The following is a 23,552-nucleotide window of genomic DNA, read 5'->3' as shown; positions in this document are numbered from 1 at the left end:
TGTGTTTTGTGTGTGTGCTTTTTTTTTTCTTTTTTGTAGGTATAGGTCAATTGTCCTGTGTATATGCTGTAGTGTAAAGAGGAAAGTGTGACTGGGGTGAGTTGGACAGCTGGAGTGATTAGGTTAATGTGGGGGGGATTTAGACAGCTTGTTTTTTTTTTTAGCTTGTGATCCCGCCACAATGTATGGGTAAAATACCTATCAAACTCAAAACCCCTTGCATACAAGTCCTGAAAGATACTTTTCCTTGTCATATACTAGAATTATTCTCTTCTGGATCATGAAACCAAAATATATCCTAAGAGCAAATACTGTACAGAATGTCAAGCATTAAGGAATCATCCTCCTCCTCATCGAAATTTCCACACTAGATTTCCCCTTTACAGGATTAGGTATGAAATGAGCTCTCCCCACTGTCTCCTGCTATATAAACTTCTTTTCTAAATTTCATCAGGTATGAGTCTTCATCTATGGTCATTGCTCGCATCTCCTAATTTTTCAACTCGCTGTCTCACCCAACCACATCACATGTCCTAAATATCTCAGTCTTAGATCTTTCCATAATAACTACGTAATGGCAAAAACAAAGTCAGACCACCATGAAGCTTCTGTCAGCCTACATCCTACAAGTCAGTAAGAGAATGTACGTGCTCGTAAAAGTTAATGTCCAGATAGTATTAAGCTACATTTGGGATTAGCTGTAACAAGATTACACCAGGAACTTTCGATATCTTTACTCTTTCAGGAATATATATATGTAGATATCACCCCTGAAGCTAAACAAAATTGGAATTTCTGATGTCAACTCTGAAAATGCCAATGATGTTTGAGAGCAGTTTCATCATGCTGTAGACATGCTGTTTTCCATATTTTCATGTTGTCAGTTTAAATACTTTTGCTTACAGCAACTTTTTTTTTTTTTTTTTATCAAAAATTAATTTCTGCAACTAACCTGACAAAATTGACCCTTGTAGTCTATAGGGGCTATTTCATTCAATCTAGGAAACTCAAAATAGTCTTTAATAATTATCTTAGATTTTTAAAAATAAATGTTACCGTATGATAAAAGGATTCCTAAAATGAGTACTTATTGGTAGAATATTTATGTAAATCATGCATTCCTTTTAAAGGATTTATCTTATTTTTGTATTTTAAGTTCTAGTTATCGTGCTTCAAGTATTAAACTAAGCATTCACAATGTAACATCTGACAATGTGAAATTTTCTCTTCGTGAATTAGTTGCATGACACTAATTTACCTCTGCAAACATCAGATGGACGATGAACATCTTCCCCTCGTAATTCAACTTTTGTACGTCGGCCCATCGAAAGTGGTGAGTTTTACGTGAGCCTTGAAAGGTTAGCACCCCAGTGTGATTTAGACCTAAATACAGCTGGCTTCCTCTGTGGTCCTGGTAATTGGAGATGAGATCGTTAGACAAATTTTAATTAAATGCTAACATTTCTCAGCACTATGCTTTTGTAGTAAATACGTTATACTTCACTGCTGCAAACTCCATACTCTATGGACAAAATCAAACCAAATCTCAGTAAGCAGTGTCAGCTACATATGCTGAGGCATCCATATCTACTTTATGTGGATTTCTGTTTCAAGATGATTTGACATTTTGTCTAGAACCATTTAGAGAACTACATACTTGCAGTATGAGTTAACTTAAAAATACAATATAAAAACATTATCCATTTAAAGCATGCTGGATATGATCTAAATAATCATACAGACTATAAGAATGCTATTATCTAAACTAAGACTTGCCAGATAATAAAATCTAAGCTTTTTCTATAATAATTTCAAAGAGACTAGGAGATAGCATGTCACAAATCATAACTCTTACTTTAAGGTAGAAAGTGCAGTTGAATATCTCTAAGGAAAATAGAAAATTCCTCATAAACATAACTGGTTTTGTCATACAAAGCCATCACTTATTTATGCCCAGATTCCTGGTCTTCAAATGTCCAAGACACTACACTCGTTTCTATTTAAAACAAAAAACCATTAACAGCATAACTTATACACTTCCTACAAATTCTGGCACCCTTCAATCACCTGCCTTATTTTCTGTATACTACTTGTAGTCAGAATACAATACTGCAAGAGAACAGTGGGGCCAGAAGGTAGGAAATTATTACAGAAGTCCTGAGTTTGTATGATAAACCAAATTTTTCTAATAAAAATCTGTTTCGTTCGCTGAAACTCCATCACTCTTATATCCCTGAAGGCAATTTAATGGAAGGTTTGGGTTCATGAATGATTATTATCATTATTACTAGTATTATCCTTATTATTATTGATAAAGCTTCAACCCTAGTTGGAAAAGTAGCATACTGCTTCACTCAGGATAACAACCCATTATAGATACAGAAATAAGGAAGTAAAGCATAAACTATATAAGGGAAATACAAAAAAACATGAGATAAAACAACAATAATTTTGAAATAAGACGTACAGTTTATGAATCTACTCAATAAAAATGCAACTGCACCTTATTAAATCATGTAGAGTTCCAACAAGTCAACTACATGACCAGGGATATCAACAACCTGATTACAGGGGTATCTGTAAATCAGCACTAAGCAACTCTAGCGACTGTCACTGGCAGAAGAGTACCAGCTGTTACAGTACGTATAGATATTCAGACGTGTTACTACCAAATAAAGATGAAAGAAAAATTAAAGTGGACAGGCAGTTACAACAATCTAGGAATTCTACTCTTCTGTTAACAGCTCTATAGACATGACTGAAAGGTACCCAAAACTCTAGTAGCACATGTATTGTGATGCCATGGCTCGTTCTCTTCTTATCACGAAAAAGACTGTAGTCTGGGACAACTAAAAAACCATGAATGTGAGCAAGAGTGATAGGGTTGTGATGAGACAAAAAGTTTTATCACCAAATACAGTATGTACAATATTTCCATTTCAATCCAGTTTATTTATACAGTATTTAGCAAACTATTGCTGCATATTCAAAAGTTATTCATAAGTAAAGGAAGAAGAATATAAGTCCTTTAATATATGAAGGGATATTCATTACAAGAAATAACACCCTGTGGCTTATATTAAGTAAAATATTAATTCATTCAAAAAGATTTTGAACTTGCACAAAAATAACACAAAATTAGGAGGGATGGGTGAATACACCCATAATAATAATGTACAGTATACCTATATTCTTCCCTCTGAAAGAAGAGAAATAATTCCTCCTATATACTTGGGGACCTCCACTTCCCCTTCTTTCAGTTAAGGTTTGTGCAACTACGTATACTGGAGTAATTATGCAACTATCGGTAGATGCTGAGTTATCTTCAGCCTAGGGTTTGAGCTGCATTTCCTACAGATATTATTAGAAGAACTTATTCTATTTATCTATGAGCATACAAAATTCAGTTTCATTCATTGTTATTCTAAATCTCTTGATATTTACAATTACATATTCACTTTTTAGCTCTACTTCTTTATTCTTCTCTGCTCTTTCCTTTTTTTACCTACGCAATTTAGTATGTGGGCACTTTTCAATTTAAATGTACACTCACAATGAAAGATAAAAATATCAAAGTTTGATAAAAGTAAAAAATTAAATTAACAAATAAAACACAATGTTTAAATGCACATGGATAATACAACTGAACCCTAGTAACTTTAAAAATTAAATACATTCTGTTACAGAAAAGAAGACACCATAGGAGGATCCACTTTCAGTGTTCTTTGCATGGTGTATTTTACATACAATAGTAGTACTAACATTTTTCACAGTGCCCCTCAGTCCTAGATGCTTCTCTTTGGTCTCTTTCACAACTCATTAACTAATATATCCTTCAACTCAGCCCTATAAAGTCTAGAAAAGTGACTCATTAGCTAATAGTGGCACCTTGGTAAGAGCTTCAAATTAATCTCTCTATGAGCTGGGACCAGACATTTCAATCCTCTCTCATATGATCACTATTTTTTATGGTCTGGGTCTATTAATAGTAAACATTTCAAAATCAGAGAACAAAAGTAGGCAACTAGGGAAGCTACTAAATTACTTGTATTAAAAATTCTCATAATATGAAGGCTGACTGGATTATCTGACTTCTGAGGTCCAAGAGTTATCTGATCACCAGCCATGAGACACAAATAATGGTAACCAATATACATATCTGGTAAAATTACCTTTACTGGTCAATAATAAGTACAACCATGGTATTAATGGTGCAAGGTAACCCAGCTTAAATGAACATATGAATTAAGATATTCTGTATCAACTTACTCAAATTCGTAAGCCATGCAGTTCAGGCATTATACCAATGCCCAAAAAATGGCGATCACCACTCTATTTTACATAAGTACATGTAAAACAATACCCAACATTGAGAAACAATTATCAGAATTGGAATTAAACTCAGAACCTTTTCTGAGTATAATATATTTGGGAGCAGATATTTGACAGAGCAGTAAAAGTGTTCTGATATTCTCGCAGTAGCATATAAGCATTTTACATGACTGATAACTCATACTCTAATAGACTTACCATGAGTCGAGTTCATAATAAAACTAATAACAGTATGTCATAAAGTTCCAAACCTGAAAAATTCCAAATGCAACATGTGGCTTTTTAATATAGTTGACCCCCGAAAAATTCAAACAAAATGTCTGCAAGTGCTATTAGTACAGTAAAGTCACCACTATATAAGACTATTTTGTGCAATTTGCCCCGAAATCATACTCTGGCACTGCATGCTGCTAAGTTTTACCCAAAACTGATGAAAGCATCCATTAATACAAAATCAATAAAAATACTACTTCACTGCACTCAAATGAAACTGATCACAGCCTGTTCACAAAATACAGTACTGATGCAATCACTATCATTCTTTTAGCAATAGGGGGATTCTTAGTGCTATAATAAAAAAACAGTAACACTGGACTGTGAAACTAAATATCGAACTTTCACAGGATTACCTATGGAAAAGGCACTTTAAATCTAGCAACCAAAACATTATTGCATCCTTTGCTAGCCTTATTGTAACTTAAATTCTTTCAGGTTTGCACAGATGTTCAACAAATTTTTTCAGGATTGCATAGATGTTCAGACCCTAAGCAGCGTGCAGGCAATTCTCACTATAAAATAATGATAGGTTTCTCAAAAACTATTCATAATGTGACTGATCCCACAATCCATTGATAGCATTGTGACACTCTTTATTGGAATACATTCCTAGCCACTCATTAATAATAAAGAATCCGTCTACTCTAAAGCAGTTATCTGCAAATGCAGTAGTGTACATACAAATAAACAAATGTAATATTTGTACATTGAAATTTAAACAAAAAATAAAATAACTTAAACATGAAAAACTATACTATAATGAAAGAGAAATTCCTGTAAAGAGAAAGAGAAAAAAAGAAATATAGCTGTATCTTGAGCAAAACAAGACAACTACAGTAAAGAATGATTGACATTAAATAATTTGCAAAGAACATACAAGTGGCTCAAAGGAACCATTAAAATTTGATACTTTGATACTGAAGACAGTATCAAAGTGACAGTCGCCCAACTCTTCCTCAATGTAGAGGATCCTACATGTTGCCTGCTGCATTCTTCTGGATGAATGCTGTACAGTATACGTGCGCTTTTAAATTTCATTCAGTCTCAAATCTTTTCCTTACCAGCTTTTCTACTCCCTTAATTCTACCCCTTCCCAGTTTTCACTTCTCATTTAAGAACAAATCCTGAGCCATCCTTATGAGAATCTAGAAATTGCCTCTGCCAATTTAGGGTCTGCAATAAGTATATTGGACTTTTAATGCATTGGAAATCCTTCATACATGATAAAACATTCCATAAATGCCAGTGCTTCTGTTACTGTGAACTGTAAATCCCCTGCAAATGCCTGAGAGTTCAAAATTCTAAGTTAAAAGAACATGCTAATATTTACAACTACTGTAATATGCAAAATTTGTGTGTTATCCATTTTTTATCTGTGTGAGGCATTTCATGTAAATCTCTGTAGAAGAAAGTAATGCTGAGATCAGATATTTCAGGTAAATCTCTAGGAAGCCAAATAATATTTGAATAATGCAGTTGAATCAGAAATAAATCCATCACTTCAGAGATGGGCCATATCCTTCAGTAATGAAGGCTTTACATAAACATAAATTGCTCTCTGCTAAAACTACCTATGCGTATTCAGTTTGTCTCAAAATTATAGTGAAACCTACATTTTTGTTTCTAGTAAGCGTTCTTTCAACAAGGAACTAGCTTATACCTTAACAGTTCAGGTGATTTGATAGTCATTAAAGTTGTCTACTCAATTTGAAAATTGTGCTGAATTCAATCATCTTGTATCTCTAAGCTTTAGCGAATGTCTACACATAAAAGACTACTGTTACTGGTAATATATTTTCCTCACTACAAAGCATAGATGAAAAATAAACCTTATAGATTAAAAATAGTCTAAAAATGAGGAAATGACATTTCTATACATTAAAAGGTGAAGTAAAGCTCAAGGCTAAGTGGTGTGACGATAAAAACGACCTCAGTGCTACATGCCATAGGAGTGGGGAAATAGAAAATTTACTTGTGTTATCATTAAAAGTGACACCTAAGAATAAATACTGTCAGAAATACAGGGAAAACTGTTCATGTGTACGTGTGGACGATATACAACACTGTAACATCTAAGAATTCTGAAAAATTAGACTTAGATGCAGCATTACCATACCTGTACATTGCAATGAGAGCATACAGTATTTAAGAAAGAACAACTGGTGATACTGCTACAAACCACTATACACAGATCTCATTTTAAGAACAAGCGCCTATGCTTACGTTCACAAGTACAAGAAGCTTGCCTGTTCTAGCAAAAATAATATATAGGTTAGCTGTTACTTAGGCTTTTCAAAATACAAAGGATGCATACAGACATAAATCATAAAACCTACTGTATCAATCTCCTGCAAAACAGCCAGCCAAAAAAGGGAATATATCAGTAAAGATCAGATGTACACTGGCTCAATTCCTAAAATTAAAATGAAGAAGCAAAGGCAAGACTGTATATGTTGAAACTATGAGAGGCTTCGATCAATACTCCTAGGAACTTAGACGTATGCCAATTTAAATCTAACAATAATTGCCTTATGTTTGCTTTCAAGTCAACAACTATATTCTATAGTAAATAATGTGTCGGTATAAGGAACTATCTGTACCTAAAAAACAAAAAAAAACTAAAAGACCTCATTTAACTATTAAACTCTGCATCTTCATCACAGTAATTCAAGACTTCAGTGCCATTACTAAATTGCATCTAGGATCATGCAATCTGTAAAGACTGGCTATTTCTCTAAAACTGCAGAAGATATCACTCATATGTTTGTATGAGCAAAGGCCAACAGGCAGGCTAATCTAGCGTTACTTTTCTAACCCAGGCCTGAAGAAAACAATAAAGGGGAAAAGAAGGAAAGAAAAAATTATGGGGCTTTATTAACAAGGAAGCAATAAGCCTTTCCACCTCTTAAAGGAAGGTACATACTAGGTTATAGATTATACAAGTTAGGTAAAGTAAAGAGGATGAGAATCCAAAGCTTAGCAGCTGAAGGAAAGAGACTGTTACTGAGCTCTGTAATCCAGAGATTAATAATTTTGAAATTCTAATGAATAAACTTATTTTACTGTGACAGTCAATGATATAATTGGCCTGTTTATCAACTTTGCTAATCCCTGCTCAATTCAAATAACAAAAAATGTAAAGAAAAAAAAAGGTGGGCAAAGACATGGGCAAAGAAAAAGCAACTTACTTTCACAGGATGTGGATCAACACCATAAGTGTCCAATATAGAGGCCTTCTTCAAAAAGCAGGTTTCAGCCATCAACGGAGAATGGTTTTTCAATGTGGGATGGATCTCCATTATCTTTTCCTCAATTTTTGACGTCTGCTTGAGTAATATTCTAAAATCGTTGATGTAGTTTCCGAAGTGCTTTGTAGGATCATAATCACCAATTTCAGCTGTTAAAAGTAAGACATTTCCTTTAATGTTTCAGTAATGAAGAGTTCTATGGAAATCGGAAATGAGTAACTAAGATAAACCCCAGCAATTGCATGGTTGCTGTGAGGACCCACAGCAACCAGATGACAGAGAATTAAGTCCCCAAATCCAGACAAAAGAAATAAATATGCTTTCCATCAAGTGCTGGTTTTTTAGTCTTCATAATTTCCTTAATGGTTTACACTTTGTATCTATAACACAGCCAGAAACCTGCTAATTAGTAACTATACTAGTAAACTATATGACTACATACAGTATACGTATATTTGTAATGATTACATAATAAAAATATGGAATGTTAGTCCATATATATAAAAGACTAAAACTAAAGAGGTCAACCAGATTGCTTGCAGGAATGTGATCAGACTAGAGACGCTAAAGATGACGTATACAACAAAGTAGGCTAAGATAACATGCCGTCACCTGTAGTCATTCAATTGTTTATAAACTTTAGTCCAAGCTTCCTGCTTGAGACAAACACCGTGACCTATAGCTCAAGCGGCCTACGTGATCTGTAGCGTGTCTCATTTTGATTGTATGTTCGTATGTAACTATGTCATCTGATTGTATGTTCATATGTTCGAGCTACTGTCTGTTCCTTTATGACTGGTAACCGAGATGGTAGACAGGGAGAATAGAGTTAGCTATCGTCATTAGAAGACCTGTACCTCTTTACCTAAGCTTTATCATGTAGAGAGAATAGAATTAGCCATCATCATTGGCAGAAGCGATCAAGCTATCGTCATTAGAAGACTTGTACAATCCTACTTGATCTTCACTATGTAATATCAGAGAATATAAGTATTTTTATACTTCGTGTTTTCTAACAACCTCACATCAGAAGGAAATCATCATGAGTTTAACACATCGTCGTCATAACCAAAGAAGATAATACCGACTTCGTAAGTGATCTACAAACCCCAAGACACTCCATTGAATATGGAAGTACAATACCAACCGACTTAGCGTAAGATTATCGCAAGTCTAACATTACCTCATAGGGCGCCTTATCATACAAGGCAACAGCCCTAAAATATTCACCTAAAAATTAAGTGTTGCTAAATGACAAAAGGGAAATACCACTATTGTTACAAGGACAATTTAAAGACAACTAAGCAAGAAACCAAGTGGAATGGATGAAAAGTAAAAAGAAGCAAGAATTGTAGCTATGGCTACAGGGGTACACTACTGCAGAGAAACTTTTCAATAGTATCATCTGCATTGTTCCACAGGAGACTTATTGTAAGTGCGGCCCCTTATAAGCAGAACTCAATTTCTTTCTCACTCTCTTTTTAAATCTTCAGCTGAAAACCCTTCTGGACATAGTCAACAGACTATAAACCCAAAAAGGCTCCACAGAGAAAGTTATAAGAAAAGATGATAAATATATAAATCTGAGGGGAACCTCACCTGTAATTTCCCTTACCTTGAACGATATAGGCAGCCAATTGTGCAGCATCACTTTGCGAGCAGTACAACCTTCCATGAAGGAGGTCTCTCCTCAACTGAAGAAACAACTGATACCTGGTGATTTCCTCCTGTAATCGCAGTGGGTCAGCAGGATAAAACTTCACTCGAAAACAAAAGAGGATCGGAGACAAATCTGGGGGAGACATAAGTTAGATTTATCTAGCACTGGCTTCCATAGTGTGATATCAACTTATTTACATGACAAATGAATTTTATACCAGTTTACTAAATACCTTAGGATTCAGTGTAAGAAAAAGGATATATGGTAGCTACACCTTAAATATCCCTCAATATTACTGATATATTTGACTGGATATGTGAAACAATCAAAAGTATTTCAGAATAAAATATTCAGCATTGTAAGTTGGATATATGTCTCTTATATACTGAATATCTTTCAGTAATGAAGTAGAAATATCTATAAAATTAAAAGTATTTGAAATCATCTTTATCAAGAATAGTCCAAATGTGTATGGTGATTAACTAATTTGGAACTCAAGTCATAACGTTCAATTATCTCATGCAAAACACCTAAAAAGGGTACACTTAGTAAGCTGTGAATTAAAAAAAAAACACTTGAAATGTGAAAAGATGTAAAACACATTTCCAAGGGACTTAAAAGTTCAGAGGCGGATGTTCTACATGCATATCTTTGCAATCTTGCCCAAGTTGAAAAGTAAGTACTGTATGTACTATATTCATAACTATGTATATAGTAGTATACATATTTATATATGTACATCTATAAGTAAGCAAGTTTGTAAGCGTAGTACTAGTGTACTAGTAGCATGCCACAGTTTCTCACAGAATTTTGAAGATTAAAGGCAGTGGCTACACTGGTCTGTTTCCAAAACTGTACAATGAAATATAAACTGGAAATGGTGTTGTGTAAAAAAAAAGCTTACATACTGAATACATAAAGCACTATTCATATATTTTTTTGCTTAATTAACTGTATATAACTGTTAGAAGATTAAATATTCATAATTTTGCTCCTCCTGACATAAACTAAATTGCTTTTGTAATGCCAGACTATAAGAAGGGGTACTTTAATAACCAGAATAATATCTTGACTTCAGAATCTCCTGAAACTTCCACTGGACACACTTTCCACTGAAAGCCTTGTATCCAAATAAGGAGTAAATAAAGTCCCATCTTCCCCTGCTGTGGGATTCAAACCCACACACTCTACACAGAGAGAAATTACCCACAGTCCAAATTCACTCATTAATTAATTTATTTCCCTTTCAGATTCAAGGCTTTCAATAGAAAGTGTATAAAATAAAATAAAAAATAAAACATTAAGGATATGGAGAGGTTTAGATGGTCACCATTCCAGTCAGCACATACAAAATAAGACTATTTGATTTTGATTTATATAGATTTTTGGCATTATGAAAAGCACTGGGGCAACTAAGGCCATTCAGCACTGAAATGGAAATTGGCAATAAAAGGTTTGAAAGGTGTTACAGGAGGAAAACCTCGCAGTTGCACTACATACCAAATGTTAGCAGAGGGTGGACAACAAGATGGTAAATAGAGAATATGAACGGAGGTACAAGTAAAAGGAATGAAAGTAGTTGCAGCTAGGGGCTGAAGGGACGCTGCAAAGAACCTTAAGTAATGCCTACATTGAAACGAATGAGGTGCACTACCGGCACTACCCCACTACGGTGCACAAACAAAATAAGACTTTTATTTGGGGACATTGCTGAACACTTAAATACATGACCAGGTAGCCATACCCTGCGATAAAGAGCAGAGTAACAATTCACAAAATAGAAAAAAAAAATCCCACTAACATCTATGTCCTATGCAAAATCAAATAAGAATCTACACAGGGGAAAAGCATTAAAGCATTGGTGCAATTATCATACTTACTCTTTATCTGTCTTAAAATATTCTTGTTCGGATCTAACCAATGCTGGAAAAAAATAGAGAGAAAAAATCACAAAATATTTCTGGTTCGGAAAAAAGTTTAATGAAAAATAAAATCAAAATAAAGACTTCTAGATCACATAAAATACTGCATCATAATGTGTTTACTAAGACCACAAAAGCCATGTACAGGCAGTCCCCGGTTATCGACGGACTCAGTTATTGGCGATCTGGTTTCATGGGGCTTGTCTAGCGCCATGAAATCGGGGATTTATGGCACCATAACGGCCGAGATCCGGTTATCACTTATGAGGCCATATAGGTGCTTATGGCGCTGATAGCCAGTTATTAGGTAGGTAGCACCATAAATCACCATGTTTCGGTTAATGGCAGTTTTTGCTTATCGGCACACCCCCGGGAATGGAACCCCCACCGATAACCAAGGACTGCCTGTAAGTGTGAACCTGTGACAACTCTATGACATAGGCTAGGTACTAGTGAAAGTATTTTTGTTTCTTTTAAATACTCACTCGCTGCTTGTTCTGGTCAACATAACGTAGAGCAAAATAGTCTGTTTCCACGAGATTCAGTTTACTGAAGACGAAATCCAGTAGAACTCGGCCCTTGTGATAGCTCTGGAAAGGTGAAAATAGGGTTGTGGGTACAAAATAGTCTGAACATACTGAAGTCAAGGCTGTAGTCATAACTAGAACATAGAATGTTCCTTGTCCTGTAGTATGTAGTAGAAGTTATAATAGGTTACCATAACTCATATCTGGTAGCTTAAAAAAAAAAATAAATAATGATTTCAAAATTACAGCAGTACTTCTAGAATAAACACCACACAACCAATGAAGAATATAGAATTTAGGCCAAAGGCCAAGTGCTGGGACCTACGAGTGCTAACAAGAAATTGGCAGTAAGGAGGTTTGAAAGGTGTAGATAACAGAAGGAAAACCGCGCAGTTGCACTCTATGAAACAACTGTTACAGAGGATGGAAAGTCAGATCGAAGAAAAAGAATAAGAACAGAGGTAGAGTAAAATGAATTAAACAATTAACTTTTTTATGTGCAGCTATTCTGGTTAATACAGCCTAGGCCACTGTCTGGAGTAAAGATGACGAAATGTTTGGGGTTGTATGATGTGCAAGCTACGGTGATGTGAAGAAAAGGTTACAAGCGTTATGTAAAGATCTCCCAACAGAATCAATGGCGCCCATTCAGAATTAAACGTATCCACAGCATAGAATTGGTTCCCGTACTCTCCATAATCTCGGCAGACGGACCAACAATCTGAGGAGACATCTGTCAACTCCACATTTAACTTTACTAACTAACATTACTTTATAATCTGGTGAACGTGATTTCATCCACGTGTTTACGTGTTTATTGACTTGGTTTCATAAGCATGGTTACCAACCGATTCTCCTTAGCTAGATATAATGATGTTATCTATAGTACTATATAGTACCAGGATTGCTCTGCTTTAAATTATAGTAGAGTAGTTGTCAATTAGTTTGATTGATATAACGCCTCATAAGTCTACGTAATAAAACTAAGAATAACAAAAATTATAAAAAGCTAGTGTACACAATTGGATTAAATGACATTTACATGGAGAAATTTTTATGGACAAGAATTTCCCGTAAAGGTTCTTTGAGTTTGAATTGAGTTTGCAAGACTAAAACACGCAAATCAAAGACCAGGCAAGGTGAATATAATTCGGAAATCAAATAGAAGCTGCCTATACGAAATTACGATTATGCGTAAGCACTGACGATGATTATTTGCTAAACAGGAATGAATCATGCACTGGAACCATAAGAGAGAGAGAGAGAGAGAGAGAGAGAGAGAGAGAGAGAGAGAGAGAGAGAGAGAGAGATCAGTTCAGCTATCCGTCAAAATCTGTTTCATCGTATATCAAAACTGGAGAGCTTCAACAATGTAATCATGAGGCCAGAGGGGATATTATTCATCAACTCTCTCTCTCTCTCTCTCTCTCTCTCTCTCTCTCTCTCTCTCTCTCCTCATAACCTCCTTTAGCCTTTTGCCCTCCAAGACCTTGGCTCTTTCACGCCTGGCAAGAGTCCAGTCACAGTATCTTTTCTATCTAAGAAACAATTGTAGGCCCATTTTTTTCATAAGCAGCCATAATAAACATAAGAAGGTCCTGGCGTTCCTGAAGGGAGCCGTCGAATCAAAAGAAAAAGAAGAGGAGAGTTATGATGATGGTGAGGAGAAGAAGAGAGGCAATTCAAAGGAGTGTAGCATCTTCGAGAGAGAGAGAGAGAGAGAGAGGAGAGAGAGAGAGAGAGAGAGAGAGAGAGAGAGAGAGGTCCCCCACCCTCAATAATTCCATTTCGGCTGCCAAATGGGATTTGGGTAAAAAGAGTATATCATTCGCAGATTTCTCCCAGCCCCCACCCCAACCCCCTTACACCCCCGACCCCGCCCCCGCCCTATCTCTCTCTCAAAGTGATTCCGCATGGCATTCATTTCTCCTGAATTTTCCTGAATGACATAATCGATTTGCACCTTCTTCCGGTTTCGTTTGACGACTAGGGGAAGTAGGAAGATGTGAAGGAAAGACAAAAATAAACAAATAAAAAGACCGAGGGCAGAGGGACGTCCCTAGGGAGGATGGGAGGAGTTGGGGGGAGAGGGGACGTCTGAGAGGAATGGGGAGAGGGGAAGGGGAACAAACAACGGACGGGAAGGGGAAAATGGGCGGGGTCGAGAAATGGACGTCTGAGTGGTATAGAAGAAGAAGGAGAAGAGGCAGGGATGAAAAAGGTGAAGGGGAAACGATGGGGACATTTGAAGGGAAGGGTAGAAGAGGGGAGAGGCAGAATGACACCTGAGGGGAAAGGAAAGGAGGTTGGGGAGGGGGAAGGGACGTCAATCAGGTAGGGGAGGAGAGTGAAGGGAGGGAAGGAGGGGGTTGGATTGAAAGAGGTCTTATCCCTAACTGGGAGGGGGAAGAGGAGATATGGTGGTGAGGATGAAATGTCTGAGGGGAAGGGGGCAGAACAGGGAAGGTGATAGAGGGGACGTTTAAAGTGAAGGGGGGGAGGCGAAGGATGAATGAGGAGAAAGGGGGAAGGGATGAGGGAGAGTGCCCTCTGTGGAGAAGAGAATGCGAGATGAGAAGGTAAAGGGGCGTCTGTTCTGTGGGTAAGGGGAGAGGGGTGGAGACAAAGTTGGGGTGTTGAGACAGACGTCTGTGAGGGGAAGGGGAAGGGGAAGGAGAAATGAAGAGGAAGGGGTAAGAGGGACATCCGTGGGGACGAGAAGAAGAAGAAGAAGCAATATGAAACGAGATAGGTTGATCGACTGAAATGGGAAATTAAAGCCGTAGTAACCAGTGCTTCGAGGACACAGCTTCTTCTTCTTCTTCCTCTTCTTCTTCAGGATGTCAAGGAGGGCCGTGATGCCCGCAAATTTATTGCACATCTAAAGTGGTGCCTCGTTCGCGCCAGCACCGACGAACCTGACGGAAATGACGCAATGATATGTTCCTACTGACCTACGCGGTATTCGATGGACTCGCTTTTACTACTACTAGTGGCCGCCAAAGGTTATGCTAATAGACGCAGCTAGACAGGTTTCCATGACCATCTGTGAATAAGAGTCATGACCATATGTTGAATTATGACCTTGTCAGGTTGGGAAACAGTGACCTTGTAAGGTCATTCAGGTCATGTGTCGTCGAGTTCTAGGATAATTTATTTTTGTTTGTACTCAACCTTGACCTCCTACCCTCCCAAATCAAATTACTTTCCTGGAACGTCATTTCAGAGAGAGAGAGAGAGAGAGAGAGAGAAGAGAGAGAGAGAGAGAGAGAGAGAGCCTAACGGCCAAATCCTTAAGCGGCTGCCTTAAAAAAAAGGACGATGACCTTACAAAAAACGTAAAGAACAACCTTAACTTATCTGAATCTCGGTCAACCAAACTTGAACGTCCTAACTCACAAAACTATGTTATAGAAAATTTAAACCATGTTTTAACCAAATAAGAAAGACAACAAAGTCCGGCTGATTTTTTACCAGTTGGGTAATTGATCTACAAGAGGGTAGCTTTGAAGAAAAACTAAAAAAAAAAAAAGTCCCATACACATTCTTCCTAACAATATTTGCCAAGTGAATGCACAGATCAATCCAGTGGAATCTAAACATATGGAACTATGTCAAGAGATACCATTTCCTTGTTATTTTCCTTATTTACAAAACAGGGCATTTAGCATATAAGAGGGTGGCTTATCATACAGTCTTTCTGAAAAAAAATCAAAGGCTTTTTATATATTTGAACCAATATAAAAATAAATGTATCTTGCAAACTGGAATATATATCCCTTTTTCTTGTGAAAGCATAATTAAAAACAAAACAAAATATGTTTATTAAATTTAATTATGAATGAATCTTATGTATCAACTTACTTAATACTACTACTACTACTACTATAACTACTAATAATAATAATAATAATAATAATAATAATAATAATAATAATAATAATAATAATAAGATAGATAGATATAGCGCTAAGTATGTAACTATTTTTCTGTGACTGGTAATTTCACTGAGACAGTCTCCATGTTTAAAGATACCTCGACCATCTCTTACAAACTGTCAATTTTTCTATATTCTTTTGTTATCTTAACAGTATGAAAAGACTAGGAATAATACTAATCGTAAATAATATTAGGATTCCTGTTCCCTGTTAAGCATGACGTTAATATAAAAATAAAATAAAGCGATGGTGGATAGTAAGATGGAATAAAGAGTATTTGAACGAAGGTAATAGTAAAAGGAATGAAAACGGTTGCAGCTATACGGGCCGAAGGGACGTTGCAAAAGAACCTTTGAGTATTGTCTATAGTACACCCCGTGAAGTGATCTGATGGAACTAAGACCCCTACAGAACGCGATAATTAAGAAACTGCGGCGCCTTCATCCTGCATACTTATACTGTAGGCCTATAGTGGCTAGTATTAATAACAAGAGACTGGCCATTCCTCCCACCCGCCCTCCACCCCGTCCCCTTGGACAACGGCGAGCTTAAATGAGCCACTATAGTCACTAGCCAGAGGCTGTAGCTGTTACACACATTCAATAAAAATGGATGCACCCTCAGCTTTCTAAATGAAATACCGAAAAAAATCGATTCGAAAATGAAAGAGACTCCATATAATCATACAACCTAGGCTCAGCCTAGCCCTCTAATAACTGGCCCCTAAATTACGTAGTGCCTTAGGCCGAGTTTCAGGTTGGTTAAGTACCGTACCTGGGACTTGACGTCTCTACCCACTCTTACAATTACCGAATATTAAAAGATGTGGGGACTGCTTCACTATACAAATGCACTCAGCTACCTTAACTCTCTCTATCTCTCAAAAAACAAGCACACAAATACATGCGCATTCATGGAACCCACACATCCCTCCGAGCTGTAGAAGGATAGGGGGAGGAGAGAAGAAGGGGGGACGGGTAGCAGACCCTTAATAAGTGGGAGAAAAGGAATAGCGGTCATAAATGAAGATGAGAGACGGTAGGCATATGGTATTCTCTCCCTCTGTGTATATTATATATATATATATTATATATATATATATATATATATAATAATATATATATATTATATATATATATATATATATTATATATCTATATATATATATATATATATATATATAATATATATAATATATAATATATATGTGTGTGTGTGTGTGTGTGTGTGTGTGTGTGTGTGTGTGTGCGCTAAAATTAGGAGGGTGGATAGCATGATGAAAGAAAGATAATAATATGAATGGCGGTACAGTAAAAGGAATGAAAGGGGTTGCAGCTAGGGGCCGAAGGGACGCTGCAAAGAACCTTCAGCAATACCTACAGTATACCCCGCAAGGTGCACTGACGGCACTGCCCCTCTACGGGGTTAGGGTTCTTTATATGAATCTTTAATCAGCTCTGATCATGACCTGAGAAGGTAGGGACAGTCTCTGAAGTATATTTTAAACTGTCCACAAAAAATAACGACTTATCATTTCTCTGTACAGTTTAACTTGCACATTATTTATTTTACACATTTTCATTCTAATAAATAAATCATAAATATCCCATCCAAAAATTCTTGTATCTTTAACTCGCCGCAAAACACGTTTCTCAGACCTTTGTAGGCCCTTACATAGACCTTTCCTACCCTTCCAGTCACCCCGCCCCCCACAAAAAATAACAAAGTAGTTGGTAGGCTTACTCCCCGAGTAAACAAAAATACGAGTACCTCGACGACAAAAACTCAAACAGTGGCATTTGAGTCTTTGGAAACGCTTAGCCTAGCGTATACGTACAAGCTTCCTCTCCTTCGGAACCCCTATTGGACTTGTTATACACCTTTTGGACTCGCCCCCGCCCCCAACCCCCACCCCTCTCTCTCTCAATACTTTGTCCGAAGATTAATGCATCGATTTATTGGGGAGCCAAGGACTTGAACCATGATGTAACCTAACGTTCGTTAAAACACGTAGGCTACACGGGAAGAGACGAGAGACTTGCTTCCATTGCTGAGAGAGGCTGTAAGTGTAGTACTTCGAAATCTCAAGAAGCATAGTTGGGTTGGTTTATTTTTCTAAGTTATTTTTCTCCTCTGTCTGTCTGTGTCTGTCTGAGGGAACGTCACCTATGTTTCCTCTAATCCTTCTATGTTGTTTAAAAATAATTAATCTACATACAAGCGACACTTATTTATATATATACAATATTTATATATATACATAATATATATATATATATATATATATATCTATATATATATATAATATCATATATGTAATTTAATTATATATATATATATATATAATTATATATATATATAGATATATATATATATATATATATATATATATTATATATATATTATATATACAGACAGGAGAGAAAGGAGAAAGGCAGAAAAATTCCATTACAATGGTGGAAGTAAGTGGGACAGAATGAAAAAAAACAATTTTAGACGAACTTAAACTACTCCATAACGATGTAAAACCACCTCGACAGGATGAGATACTGCAATGACTGCAAATAACCTATCAGACAGAATGCTAAGACCAGAACACGGGGAATTAAGATAGAAATCAACACATTTAAATACATACGGACATTAGCAGGCCAGTACAGGAAAATTCAAGACTAAATTATTATTATAATAATATATAATGGTCACTCGACAGCGGTGGCTTGGTTGTATGGTCAATATCAGAAGGAAATATCTGTGATATCGAGTACATACGGTCGAGGCACGGATGGATATATATATATATATATATATATATATATATATAATATTATATATATATATATATATAGTTACATACATGAATATATATAATTTATCTTAAACTGCAGTTGAGACACAAGGGTAACATTAAACATAAGTCTAAATAAAAATCGGATAATTCACCAGAACTTCTATATTACTTCTACGAGAACTATACTCTGTTTTTTTCCATCTGTCCATCCGCCTGTGGTGTTTTTGTATGGTAACACTGCGTCCCGGGCTTTAGATAGTTACGCTATTTGTAAGTTATAGGTAAATAAAAGAATATCTGGGTGTACATTTGCAACTGAAAAGTGTTTTAATAATTTACTGTATGCGAATTACACCGTTATATTCGAAATATGATATCATTATAATCGTTGAATGTAAGCTGAATGTAACTATCTAAAGCCCGGGACGCAGTGTTACCATACAAAAACACTACAGGCAGATGGACAGATGAAAAAAAAACAGTTATAGTCTACATTACGCAAGTACTTCACATTACAATACGACACCCATTCTATCAGATAGGAAATGCAGTTTATTATTATTATTTTTATTGACTCCCTTCCCAAAACATACAAACCCATCCCATTTTATGGGACGCATAAATTAAAACTTCGATATTGTTGTCCAACAGCCTTGCGAGACTTGAATGCTAATATATGGGCTATATATGAGAAAACACTTTTCATATTGTATTTTTTATTGGATAATTTTCCCCGTTAAAATGGTTTCATTTGTGGAGAGAGAGAGGAGAGAAATGAGAGAGACGAGGAGATGACGTAGCGATGAGAGAGAGAGAGAGAGAGAGAGAGAGAGAGAGCTTACATTTCTTTAAATAATGTGCTCTGAAAAGGTCATTAGCCCATATTATATATATATAAGCTTCAGTGCCATACACAGAAAGAGATCATGAAAACCTATAGGTACAGGTGGCACGTAGCGACAAAATTTTTCCTGTAACATATAGTGATAAAAGACTCTGGGTTTGTATGGCTACGAAAAATGCAAATTAACTCAACAATTTGCTGTGTGTTCCTAAGAGGGCACAAACTGTCAGGCCAGTAGAACAAATTCCACCCTGAGAAGTGAGGTGTCAGTGTTGAATAATAATAATAATAATAATAATAATAATAATAATAATAATAATAATAATAATAATAATAATAATAATAATAATAATAATAATAACCCAAGTTTTACTATTTATACACCTGCAAAAATATAATACTGCTAAAAGCCCACACGCTGTGAGGATCACGATTATGTACACAATACTTTCTAAAGCAGATTTTGGTACCCTGCATTGGCCGTGAGCCAAAATTTCATATATTGCAAATATTTAACGCCTTGTGATACGGGAAAAGTGTTAGAGAGACTCGTGCTGACTTTCCGGTTAATGGCGTAGGTTTTTTTTTTATGAAAAATAATCCCCAATAATCTTGCGATCTCAACTGGTAACTTCAATTTTTTAATGTCTGCTCCAAGTTTTGAGCATTATTCTATTTTATTTAATTATCTTTAAGTGGGTGTGCCCCAGGGGAGGTGGGGAATGGAGGTTGCTATCCCTATGGTCATGAACCACACAGTCATGGTCCTATAACTTACCTGGCCCAAATTTCTTAACACCTTCCCTGAACGTGTTAACATATCTGGTAAAGTGTTCGGCCCTTTTCCCAAAGTTATAATGTTCCATACGTAACTTCTTGATATGCGTCTAAACCAAATCAGTTTTTAATGCCCTGTTCAAAATGCCGATTAAACATCACGTAAATAATAAAGTACAGTAATTCACAAAAGTAATACTAAGTCAAACTCATAAAATGCTACAACGCGGCGTCTATAACCGTTAACTCCTTGAACAGGTTGTATTTTCTGATCCGTTTCATAAAATGAATTAAGACTTTTTTAGTTTCTAGAACAAACTTCGCCAGTTTGATTAAAAGCATAATAGCTTCATTTACTGTTCTGTTTTAACTTTCACGTCACTCTCCTAAATAAATATAGCAAGATCATTTCATAATTATTATAATTATCTTTCCTTTTTAATAAACTTCTAAAAGCTACATCTATACCCAGCAGTTTACGTACTGAAATTCTCCGTAACGATATCATTCAACGCAATAGCTAAATTTTAGGCCTACATTTTATTACATTTAGAGGGAAATTGCTAAACTAGGCCTATGACTGTGTGTACCGTTTGGGGATGTCAATGGAATAAACTTCGTTTACGCTTAAAAGGAACTTCTCTCGTTGAAAGTCAAGAAAACCATTCACGTTAAAAAAAAATTAGTTTTAAAATCTTAATTATGATATAAAAACGAGCGATCACACACACTTAAATATGAATATTTCATATACATATGTGCCACTCTGGGCTGGCGATGGTAACATAAAACCAGATAGGCCTAAGCAATTTATACGTCTCACATTCACTATACGTATTAAGCTAAGGGGTCCCATACAATTAAGATTACCAGCAATTCAAGGCCTTTCATATAAATTAATAACGTGGAAGATTTACAAAAAGGTTTACAACCACATAAACATCGCTAGTGGAGTTATTATAACCTTAAATAAATAAGCGACTGATATAAATGTTCCATTGAACGCCAAAATAAACAAACTATGTGTTGTGTCATAAATGGATAATGCAAAAGAACTTGCATATCGCGAGAAGCGATGCCCAATAATGATCGTTACTGAACAATAATATTGTACCAATTCTACATAAAATAGACGGTTGTAAATGCCATAAATTAATAAAAACGTAAAATAACGTAAGTATATAATTTACGAACGGCCTTCCCTCCCGCGAGAATGACCAGTCTTACTTATCAAAAGTAACCTTCCGTAGATGAAGGCGGTCCCGAGACAACTACTGTATTTGTGTTATTGAGTATAACATTTAATAAATTTCAACACAAAACGCACAAATAAATACAGTAAAAATAATAAATGCAACTTCCATTGTGCAGTGCGTCTCAAAACTCCATAATAGCTGGACGATGCTAATGCCTATAGGCAGTCAGTTCACCCTTGAGCGTCTTTAAAGGAAAAATAATGAATATTGTATTATCACGTATAGTTATTGATAAATGTTAACTTCTAAACAGCCAAATACAATAAATACAGCTGCTGGAATTATGCAGAGCGTCTTAAAATATAGTAATAACTTAATAACTTGGCGATGCTATTGCCTACGCAGACAGTTCACTCTAGAGCGTACTGGGAGAAAAAAGACGGAGACAACTGTTGTATAATCGAGTACGGTAATTTAATAAATTTTAACATACAGCGCACTCTAAAATACAGTTAATACAGCTGGGATTATGCAGTGCGCCTTAAAACCCTATGCTAGCTGGACGATGCTAATGCCTACATCAGACGGGCAGTTCGTTCTGGAGCGTAATAAGAAAACGTCAGAATATCGCATTTTTGAGTACGATATTTAATATATTTTAACATACAACGTATAGAGAACTACGGTAAATACATCTGGGATTAAGCAGTGCGTCTCAAAACTCCCACAACAGCAGACAGTTAGTCCATTCTGGAGCGTATATTAAAAGGGAAACGACATAGAAGTGAGGGAGAGAGAGAAGCCCGGCCCTAAGGGCTGCCCTCACCTGAAATTCACACTCGAGGACCTCGTTGTCGTCCAGGAGACGTATCGTGCACTTGTAGTCTCGGCCGTGGTCCTTCTTGTTTAGCTTAAGCATATTTGTGAGGTCCTCCAAAAAAGGCCGATTAAGGGGTCAACCTGGCGTCATGACAGCTGACACACACTCACTCGCCACTGTCGCTCTCTTGCTCTCTCTCTCACTCGCGCTCTCTCTCTTTCTATCTTTCTCTCTCCCTCCCTCTCTCTCTCTCTTTCTATCTCTCAGCAGACCATCACCACACACTTCACACACCCCGCCGACGCCCAAATATTTCATTATTTCGATGTTTCGGCTCTCCGTTATTATCATAATACTCTGTATTTCATAATCATGTGATAAATTAACTTAAAAACGTGATATATCAACGGCATTCACCGTCCAAAATGTGAGCTGTCTTTCTAAAGGGTTTGAATTACTCTCGTGGTCTTTGGGCTAAACAATAACAATCGGCGGAAAATAATCAATTGCATAGTTGAATGGGCAAGTCACTGTTAGATATAACGTCTCGTCATTTTTTACAAAATAAAATGGATAAAATAACGAGTATACATTCCGGGGGTGAATGACATTGCAAAACACGCGCATTTAACGTTTGCAGAAATGATCAAGAACGGAAACAAAATCCTATCGACAAAACAGGCCGCGTTCATAACATACTGCGCTAACAAAAATATTGAGTGTTCGTCTGGTAAACTAGATTGGAGCAATTTGGTATTAGGTTGAAATATGGTTGATAACTCGTATGGAGATTTTAAGTCAGTTTATTAGTAAATATTTAAATAAATTCTGTCAACAAAACAGAGCGCGTTAATAAATCTTGTTAGTTAAAATCATGTTAGTGTTCGAGTAGTAAATATTATGAACTTGAGATTTGACGATTTAACATCTTGTTCTTAGAGATTTTAAAGCGACTTATTTTTAATTATATAATAAATCCATCAGCAGACATTAACATAACAAAATAATACAGAAATACACAGCTTGCGATAAGTAGATAAATGAATTCGGCGAAGTTGACTCACTTCCTATGAAGATCATAAATCGATTTAGCTATAAATTATGTAAATAAATCACTCAAGTAGACATCAATAAACCTTAAAATGACACAACTATAAACAACTTACGAAGTCAGACGAATCAATTCGGTTAAGTCGGCCGGGTTATTGTTGGTGTGAAAAG

General features: G+C 36.1%; 1 protein-coding gene across 3 annotated transcripts in view; it reads right to left on the bottom strand.

Moving 5' to 3' along the window:
* Positions 1 to 22,991, bottom strand: part of LOC135203083 (FERM domain-containing protein 5-like) — a 41,668-nt gene extending 18,677 nt beyond the window's left edge. Inside the window, exons 1-7 of one of the 3 annotated variants that reach the window (XM_064232695.1) lie at positions 22,338 to 22,991; positions 11,924 to 12,028; positions 11,397 to 11,439; positions 9,472 to 9,648; positions 7,797 to 8,005; positions 6,945 to 6,956; positions 1,259 to 1,411 (exon numbers count right to left, since the gene is read on the bottom strand). In XM_064232695.1, coding sequence (XP_064088765.1) covers positions 1,259 to 1,411; positions 6,945 to 6,956; positions 7,797 to 8,005; positions 9,472 to 9,648; positions 11,397 to 11,439; positions 11,924 to 12,028; positions 22,338 to 22,430 — 792 coding nt within the window. In that variant the 5' untranslated portion in view covers positions 22,431 to 22,991. The remainder of the gene's footprint in view (positions 1 to 1,258; positions 1,412 to 6,944; positions 6,957 to 7,796; positions 8,006 to 9,471; positions 9,649 to 11,396; positions 11,440 to 11,923; positions 12,029 to 22,337) is intronic. The other 2 variants (XM_064232697.1, XM_064232698.1) reach the window with 2 other exon arrangements.
* Between the last annotated feature and the right edge of the window lie 561 nt (positions 22,992 to 23,552).

This window comes from Macrobrachium nipponense, chromosome 33 (assembly GCF_015104395.2).
Source record: "Macrobrachium nipponense isolate FS-2020 chromosome 33, ASM1510439v2, whole genome shotgun sequence".
NCBI lineage: Eukaryota > Metazoa > Arthropoda > Malacostraca > Decapoda > Palaemonidae > Macrobrachium > Macrobrachium nipponense.
The sequence above is the reverse complement of the archived record's forward strand: the minus strand, read 5'-3'. Positions and strand labels throughout refer to the sequence as shown.